At 29.6% G+C, this 9,945-nt stretch overlaps 2 protein-coding genes across 2 annotated transcripts in view; one reads left to right on the top strand and one right to left on the bottom strand.

Moving 5' to 3' along the window:
• Nucleotides 1-3,594, top strand: part of LOC108757415 (uncharacterized) — a 14,889-nt gene extending 11,295 nt beyond the window's left edge. Inside the window, 1 exon segment of the mRNA XM_018501825.1 lies at nucleotides 1,969-3,594. Coding sequence (XP_018357327.1) covers nucleotides 1,969-3,519 — 1,551 coding nt within the window. The 3' untranslated portion in view covers nucleotides 3,520-3,594.
• Nucleotides 3,595-6,382: 2,788 nt separating this feature from the next.
• Nucleotides 6,383-9,234, bottom strand: shv (DnaJ heat shock protein family member shriveled). Its single transcript, XM_018501826.1, has 5 exons — nucleotides 9,114-9,234; nucleotides 8,403-8,790; nucleotides 8,056-8,324; nucleotides 7,058-7,344; nucleotides 6,383-6,913 (listed from the first exon to the last, which is right to left on the bottom strand). Exons 1-5 carry the CDS (start codon nucleotides 9,221-9,223, stop codon nucleotides 6,849-6,851), a joined length of 1,119 nt encoding a protein of 372 aa, XP_018357328.1. The 5' UTR covers nucleotides 9,224-9,234; the 3' UTR covers nucleotides 6,383-6,848.
• Nucleotides 9,235-9,945: the final 711 nt, after the last annotated feature.

Here is a 9,945-nt window from a genome sequence, read left to right as displayed (position 1 = left end):
GCAGGGGGAGGGGGGGGTGAGTGTCAAGGTCAAGGTCATTGGGAAGGGTCCCCTGATGTTTACCAATATTATTTTTATTAAATTACAATATCCTAATTTTTATTTAAATCAGATTACTTTATGTAAATAACAAAACAATTACAATAAACGATCATCATAAATTTAACATTTTAATAGTTATAAATTATGTAAAACAACAAAAATATCTCTTGTACAATAAAAAACTGATTTTTTATATTTCTACATAAATATTTTCATATTTGGATATATTTATATAAAAGAAAAATAAAATATAATTTTTAAAAATGTAAGTAACCTTGTACTTTTTTTTGTGCTGGCCATGCCTACACATTCTTTAAAAACTATATGTAAATAAAAAATTTATTCTTTCTTTATCATTCAAATGTAAAGCAAGGACAACATAACGCAATTGCATTGAACATTTCTTAAATACAATGTATCCAAACCACATTCATTTTTGGGCACTACGAGCATCACAATTATTCAACTTTTTCTAAATTAATTCTCTAATGTTTTTATAGAAAATTTTATAGAAAATAATATTGGCTTTCAGAAATTAAAAAAAACTAAAACTTAAAAAGAAAAACTTAATAAATTAAAATTGAAGGTAATTAAATTAAGGTAACTATATTAAATTGGTAATAAAGTTTAAAATAAATTAAATTAAAAATTAATTTATTTAAAATTAACTAAATTATATACTATAAGTTAAAAGTTATTAACTTTTTAACTTTTTATTTAACTTTTTAATTTGTTGATTAGTTAGTACCCAACCCTATATGTTATGTACACATGTGTACATAAATTATATGTATATTAAAAGTGTATCAGACAACCCGTACTTCTCTTTTCTCTCGGAAATGAATACTGGAAGAAATTGAAGAAAAAATTTTCATTATTTTAAAAATAAAATAATCTAGATTAAATCTAAAATTTTTAATAGGAATATAAATCGAGTAGAATATCATTGGATAGGTTTTTTAAAGATAAACAACTTTTGATTAAATTTTTTTTATATTATGATTTACAACAAAAATAAAGAAATGTCACAGAATCATCCATTTATCAAAACATTAAAATTATCGGAAATTTAAATTAACATTTTTAACATCAAACGCTATGTGATAAATCGAATGGTAGTATTTGTGCTTTTAGGAATGAAATACGAAATGGGAAAAATGTAGCAAATTCTTAAATTTTTAATTAAAATATAGGTAAGGTAGAACATCATTGAATAAGCCCATTGAAAAAAAATACTTCTAAATAAAAAAGATTTTAATATCTTTTACTATTAACAAAAAATGACATAATTTCTTATTAATGCGTTTTCTCAATTAAAATAAAAATGGAGAAAAAACTGTTTAAATTTTGTTGCTCATATGGTTTGATCTTAAAGATTTTAATTTAATAAATCCTCGATAACTTTTAACATCTAGACAATAATGACTCATATAATCTATGATTAAAAAAATTTTTTTTCGTAAACCGTAACATAAAAAAAAGATATTAAAAAAAGACAAAAGTTTAAACAAATAAAAACAAGAGTTTAAACAAATGTATATCTCGCAATTTTTAACAAGAGGTTAACTCCTATTAGGCTTTTGTATAAAATTTTTTTATTGTTGTATTAATAGAGAGAGATATATATAAAGGAGTTTATAATTCATTAGTTTTAATTTAATTTCATTATTATTAAATAATAGTTGTTTATTTTTGAAAGATATATTTAACGATAATTACTCGACTTATATATATTCCCATTACAAATTTCAAATTTGACCCAAGTTTATCATATTTCCGGAAAACCAAAAATTTAGTTAGGTCAGATAAGCTTTGATAATGAAAATGTTTTTTCTTCAACTTCCAATCACATTTCCGAGAAAAAAAAATAATACAGGTGGTCTGATATATCTTGTATATTATCTGTAGGATAGATTTGTTATACAGATAACTTTAAATTAGATAATAAAATTTTGCAGATATGACACACAGTGCTATCCTTTCCAAGATTCTTGCATAGTGAATGCTGAATTCATAAAAGTTGAATGTTATCAAAACAACGAAATGGTATACAAAGATTACTACGCTTTCCTACCTCGTAAGCCTTCGATAGAAGAAAGATGCAGGCAAACACTGAGAATGGATACGCTGATCGACGATCGTCTCAGCGTTCTCATTGTCGGACTCGACTCGGTTTCCAGAATGAATTTTCACAGAATGATGCCGAAGACTGTAAAATCACTTCAGTCTCTCGATGCCGTAGAAATGTTGGGCTATACCAAGGTCGCTGATAACACGTACCCAAACCTCGTCCCAGTATTAAGTGGTCTGAATCAGGAGGAATTGCGGGATCTGTGTTGGCAAATGCCTAACAAAACTTTCGACGAATGCCCGCTTTTGTGGAAGAACTTCAGTGATGCTGGTTACCGCACAGTATTCGGCGAGGATGCTTGTAGCATGACCACGTTCAATTATCTGAAACCAGGATTCCGTGATCAACCGACAGATTACTATCTGAGACCATATTGCATCGGTGCTGAGAATGACATTGGTAACACCCATAAACTGAACGCCAATCTCTGCCTCGGTACCAGGAAGACATTTGAATGCATGCTGGATTACACACGCAAAACAGCGATTGAGTTCTCCTCGGAACTTTACTTCGCCTTCATTTGGCAGGCAAGTCTCACCCACGACTATTTCACGTATCCTCAATTGGGTGACAACTCCTACCACGAGTTCGTCGAGTATGCATCACGGGAGGGTCTGCTGAATCGCACAGTCTTGATCATGATGAGCGACCACGGTATGAGATGGGGCGATTTCCGACAAACGTATCAGGGAAAGATTGAGGATAGTCTACCTTTCGTCTTTATCGTGTTACCAAGATGGTGGCGCGAAAAGTTTCCTCTGGCTTGGGGAAATTTGCGAAGGAACAGCCACAGTCTCACAACGCCCTTCGATCTTCATGAAACGTTAATGGATTTGCTGAATCCGCAACTTTTGCGAGAGTCATTTCTTAAGAAGCGCATTAAAATTCAAGCCGCCTCGCCTGGCATCCCACGTGGCATCAGTTGGTTCCTGCCAGTACCAGACATTCGTACCTGCGACATGGCGCACATTGCAAATCATTGGTGCATGTGCCATACCAGTAATACGGTCGCGTGGAATGACACCGGCTTGCACGATAGTGTGTCGTTCCTCGTCAGAGAACTGAATGACATGATAAGCAGATATCCAATGTGCGCAACCTTGAACCTAAAAATGATCAAAGATGCGAAAATGTGGCAGGATAAGACGGAAGGAGCAACGCTGGTGGATTACACAGTGACCATACAAACCACCCCAGGTGATGCGATCTTTGAGGGTACAGTACGTTATAAAGCAGACGACAACAGCCGCAAATTGGCTGGGTCGGTCAGTAGGCTGAATGCATATGGCAGTCAGAGTTCCTGTGTGGATGAATTCAACATGCGTTTGTATTGTTATTGTCTTTAGCATATATCCAACAGACTGCTCGAGTACTGAACCTTTCATATCTAATAATTTAAATCGGAGCTTGGTGCAACTCATTCAGACAATATGTGTGTTTAGTCTTCCGTTAGCCAAGTTGGACTTTGAAGGAATAGATTTTTTTTATTATATAGTAGATATACTCTCTTAAATCTGTGAAAAATAAATAAAATGCAAAATCCGACTTCCATGTTAGTAAAAATTCATAGTTAAAAGCTTTTACGAATACATAAAATTCTCCGTTGACAAGTTGGAAGCCAACTTTGAAAATACAGTCGATTTTTTTATTGCGAAATTTGGTAGATCAATTTATAAATATGTAAAAAATAAAAAAAATATTCGACTTCTATGATAGTAAAAACTCGTTGTTAAAACTGTGTCAAATAAGCAAAAATTTTTTCAGATTTTTATACAATTTGAAATAATATAAAAATTTGCATAGAAATTAAAAAACCAAGTTAAAGGTGCAAAATTCATATATATGGCTAATAGAAGATAAAACGTCCTCAAAGTGTCTTTGAAAGTTGTCGTCTTCTAGACACGTGTTTTGTCTGGAAAGAGATCCCTCTCCTCAGACTTGGAGATCGGTTCGATTAGATTTATGGGTTCGAAAGAAACTGTCAAGTGTTTTGACAAACTCCATATTCAATTTTGTAAGATGTTGCCGCTTCTATCTTATTATTTCTATCTTATTCCGGATGAAACGAACAATATTTTTATATACAGGGTGGTCTCGAACGTTTTGGCCAGACTTCGAGATTTTATAGGAAATTTAATTCTGAACAAAAAGTATCCTAAATATATTTCGAAGTGTGGCCAAAACGTTCGGAACCATACAGTCAAATAAAACGGCTTGATGAGTGGCATCGAGTGACATCGCACAAGTTCATATTCTCAAGAATATCGTGTTTACCGTATATTGTGAATATAATTACATAACTTAATATTTATTTATTATATATATTATTATATATATATTCCTCCATATAGCTCCTCGATTAATTTAATCAGGCAATAATAGATATTTACGAGCATTAAGGGGCAGTCTATCTTCCGCTCGAGATTTTTCAGATTTTTTCAAGAAATAATTATAAATGCTATCACGCGATTCCTAGCTTTATACATATTTGTATATATTTATTGATGTTTTGAGAATATAACTGAATTTTTATGAGTCATAAAAATAGTCATTTTTGTTATACAATGTTGACGCATTAAAAAAAATATCCTGTCTTCCTGGCGATAGTGATAACGGCCGTCATAATTATTTTTAAAAATTCAAGCAATATTAAGTATCTCAATTTTCATTAGTTTATATATGGAGTAAAAGTAAACTGTAGGATCATCGAGAAAACTCATATTTTTAAAATAATGGTGATGAAAGTTAAAGAAAAAATTTAATCATCTAAGCAATCTGCGACTTTAGTAAAATTTTATCCTAAAAATAAATATTTTAGAGCAATTTATGAACAATGCTAACATTACATTCCGAATAATGAAATAATAATAAGATGGTAAGTCGAGATACTTGAAGTAGAAAAGAGGAAGCAAATGTTTACTTGAGCTCTTTTCAAATATCCGTTCCTATAAGATAATAAATAATTAATTTTGAAATTAAAAGATATTGAATTTTAATGTATTGTATATATGATATCTGTAAGTGATTTTTTTAATACTTGGCAACATATTTGGCAATTTTTAATAAAAATTTCTTTTATTTTTAAAAACAGAAACTAGATAAAAGAACGATTCTATAAATGATTAGAACATTTCACATTTTCATTATATTTCATTCTATTATCAAAGAAAATTTGTAATAATGTGCCTAACTGTTTCCTAATACTTAATTTGCAAAAAATATATTTGTATTATTAGGAAACCTTCAGTAGAACTCGCAGAATATTTCGTAATAATAAAACTTATAAAAAATGATAAAATTATAAAATTTTATCTGCGCGTTGATCTGTATTTTCACTAATCTTCAAATTTTAATTTAAAACTTTAGAAGTATATTTTTAGAAATTTAAGATTATATAAGAAAATTTATACAATATTTTTAGAACTTTAAGATTATATAGAAAAGATTGGCTATTTTATCTTCCAAGATAGACTACTTTCTTGATGTAGAACTGTATAAGCGGTCGCTTTGTATCTCTTATTGCGCACATTTCTCTTTTCTTCGTTCACTTGCTTGTTTGCTCGTGTGACAACACGTCGAATAAAACAGCTTTGCACTTGATAAGAAAATATATTTCATCCACTCTAATTTATATCAAAATGACCTATACTTGTCATGCAGACTGTCTTATATATATATATATAAAGATATTTTACTATTTTTTATGGATGTATTTCATCAAACCATTTTTTCACGATCGCAACTAAATAAAATTAATTATTAGATCATATGTGATACTCATTTAATCATTGCAATTATTTCTAACATATTTCTGCAAACTTTACATCGAAAAATGAACAAAAAATAGCCTACTCTCTGACAATACATTTCATAAAACATTAGAACACATTCTATAGAGAGCTTGTGTATTTATTTCTGGTTTACTTTCTTATATTTGTTTGGGGAAAAATAATCACATCTTTTTTTGTAATAATTTTGTAATAGATTATACATATACTATAATAAATTACATATAGAAGATATTGCCACTTAAAATACATAGATATATTTGAATTAAAAAATTGGCTACAAATGCATGTTTGTTAATTTTATCATGGTATTATATTCATTATATATTCACTGACGTTTATGTTCTAAATTTCTTTGCAATTGCAAAAAAATTTCACCTTGTTTATGCCAATATACTTGCTAAGAGTTTACATTATTAATAATAATATAAACATGGCCAATCATTAATAATTTATTAATTTATATGTGGTCTTTATTATTTCATATTAAATGCAAAATCTATCCACACACATATCAATCTCTCTTATATTAATCATATAATTTAATCAATATAACTTAAATTACAAAATAAATTGTTCAATTATTTCTGATATCGGCAAATAATTGGCAACAATCAAACATTAATTTAAATAATTGGCAACAATAACTAGTTTAACCAGTCTTTTGCATCTAAATAAATTATATTTGCTATTGATTTTGTGCAAAAAATTATATATGTACTCAAATTTATATATCCAGTACAATCACTGGATTACTAACTTTCTTGGTATTCTTTAGTACGGAAGCAAGAATAACGCTCTTAATACAAACATACTATATCAAGACATACATTCCAACCAAAGCACTCACTTTGCACTCACTTTGTACATAAACTGCACTTAAATATTCAATTGCCATGTATACCGTTGTATATTCGATTTACAGAACTTTGTTGCAATAATTTTCTTATATCTGAAATATAATAAAATCATTTTTTTTATGACTAATAACTTATTTAAGATGTTACTTAAGAGAGTCATAGTTAATAATATGTAATAATATATAATAATATAATGCATAAAATTTTACGCACTAATACAGAATATTTTGGTTTACCTTCTTTTTGTTCGTCTGTAAAGTCATTATCGGGGAATGCAATATCAAATGTAACATATAAAGCGCCATGAAGATTGTTATTATCATAATTAGGCATTCCTTCGCCCTTTTTCCGAATTCGGGCACCATGTTTAGTAATTTTGTCCCTTTGAATAGTGACTATATGACCATCTAAATGTTTTATATCTACTGTGAAACCTAATAGAGCATCTTGCAAAGATATCGTAACATTTGTATATAAATCGTCACCTTTTCTTTCGAAAACAGGATGAGGTATAGTTTGTATCCTATAACAGACAATTGTATTGTGAATATATAATTGTATTAACTTAGGATGCTATTCCATTTGTACGCTTTTGTCGTACGACAAATATGTGCAGAACAGAGAGGTCCTTGGATCTCTCTATCCTATCAACAGGCTTCAAAATTTTGTCATATGACAAAAATGCATAAATTAAATAGTGGCCTTATATAGGATAGGCTAAAACATAGATCGAGAAAAAAGTACTCTCAGAAGGGATTTTACATTTAAAAATTAAAATAATACATTAAACTCTTCTTTCAAGTTTCTTAAAACAAAAATTATTTCAAAAATCAACTGAACATATGTATATTCAACTAAAATTCAATTGTATTTGGTAAAAACTTGACCTTTAAAATCAATAACACAATTAGTACAATAATACAATAATACATACAATAATATAATTAATCTTGGTAAATAAAAATGAACAAAAGTTGTCAAACGGAATTTTAAATCAAGTATTTGCATGTCCGATTAATTTTTTAAGTTGCTTTTTTTGAATGTAAAGATACATATAAAAAATGTTATTCTATAATTCCAATTTACTTTGATTTTTACCTCCACTTAAGATAATCTTTGTCTCAATTAATTATATACACACACATGTATGTGTGCGTGTGCATGCGCGTGCGCGCGCGCGCGCGTGTGTGTGTGTGTGTGTATGAATATATATACATTCAGAATATTTACTCACTTTATTATAAGATCTCCTGGTTCTCCATCAATATGTGGTTCTCCTTCTGCAGTAAATTTAGTTTCTTGATTATCTACCATTCCTGGTTCAACTTCTACTTCTAATATCCGTTCCTCATTAACCAATTTCACATTTGGACATTCTGAACACACAGACTGTTGCATCATTTGGAATCTACCATTTCCTAAATTGCGAGTAACTAATTCCTGCCTACAATTACACTTTCTTGTTCCTTTCACTGTTTTTATAACTGGCTTATTTCTCGTAATCTAAAATATAGTAACAAAATAAGTTTAGTAAAGGAAAAAATTACACACTGTGCTATTCATAGCAGGAGAAAATTTTACCTCAATAAAATTACCGCTATATAATTCTTCTAAAGTAACAAACAGATCCATTACAACATTTGAACCTTTAGGAGTTTGATGTTGTTGATGCGATTCACCACCAAAATGGAAATTAATGTCACCAAAGAAACTTGCAAAAGGATCCATATTACTATTCATCATGCCGTCCTTCTTCAAACATTCCTCTCCACATTTGTCATATATTTCTCTTTTCTCAGGATCTGACAGCACTTCATAAGCTGCTCCCAAATCTTGAAACTTTTGAGAGGCATCTGGATCATCTTTATTCTTATCAGGATGCAATTCTTTTGCTAATCGTCTGTAAGCCTTCTTAATTGCATGTGTACTAGCACTATGTGATAATCCTAATATATTATAAAAATCTCTTCTGCAAAAAGAAAGGTAACAATTACAATAAACTTTATTTTTGCACATTATCATTACTTAATTGAAAAACCTATCGAACACTAACAGCCTATATTATACAAGATCTGTATCAATTTTCAGAACTAAAAAATTACAGGGATTAGAGAATTTTTCATCTATTCATGTTTCTTGTTGAATTTCAAGATTATTATACAAATCTCGTATATGAGATGCACAAGTTTAACTGACAAGTGGAAAAGATGGAAAGGATGAGGTTAATGCGACTTATTCGAAAAAGGCTATCATGCAAAATGTGCCATAAATAGAAATACTGTTCTAACTTACCCAGCTATAGATAATACAACGCATATTGTTAAATTTATGAATAATACCCAATTTAATTTTAACCCTGCCATTCTAGCAGACGTTACACGATCATCTGAGTACGCCTGCATTCTGCAAAGCTTAAATCGTGGTAGCTTCTCATTGGTCTAATAAAAAAGACCAATCTGATACTTACAACTAGAAACCTTCTAATAAGAGTGACGATATGAGAAAATCGCGCATTGATTGGTCCGCTATATTTCAGAAATTCCCGCCCTATATTTAAATATCTATATTAGTATTATTTTTAAATTTCAACAATATAATTAAAATTATATATTTAAAAAATATTAATTATATTAATTATATTTCTTTCCAAATAAATTTCTTATATTATGTATCAAAATGATGCGAGAAGAATTATCTAGTTTAAGAGGATGCTGGAGTGGTCGAAGCATCGACGAGATATTATTAAAGACCGTCAACCCTGGGCAAATTTTCGACGGTATAAAAAGGGCCCCAAGGGCCCGGAGGTAATTCAAGAACGCTGACATTACCGACAATTGATATAAATTTGCTATTATTAACATAAATATTTGGCTCATGCATTATTAAATTCATGATTTTTTATTACATAAATGTCCCATAAATAAATATACATACTTGTAAAGCTGTTATATCCTATATATTGCCACCAATAAGATACTATTAAAGACCGACATCCTTACGGGAGTTCGCGTCCTTGTGAATATTGAAGTGATTAAGAGTTAAAAACTGATAATATTGTACTAATTTTATGATTTATTAGTTTTGTAGATGTATTTATGCATTTATAACTCAATAATATTCGATT

Source organism: Trachymyrmex cornetzi, unplaced genomic scaffold (genome assembly GCF_001594075.2).
Source record: "Trachymyrmex cornetzi isolate Tcor2-1 unplaced genomic scaffold, Tcor1.1 scaffold1411, whole genome shotgun sequence".
Lineage (NCBI taxonomy): Eukaryota > Metazoa > Arthropoda > Insecta > Hymenoptera > Formicidae > Trachymyrmex > Trachymyrmex cornetzi.
This window is presented reverse-complemented; position numbering and strand designations above follow the sequence as displayed.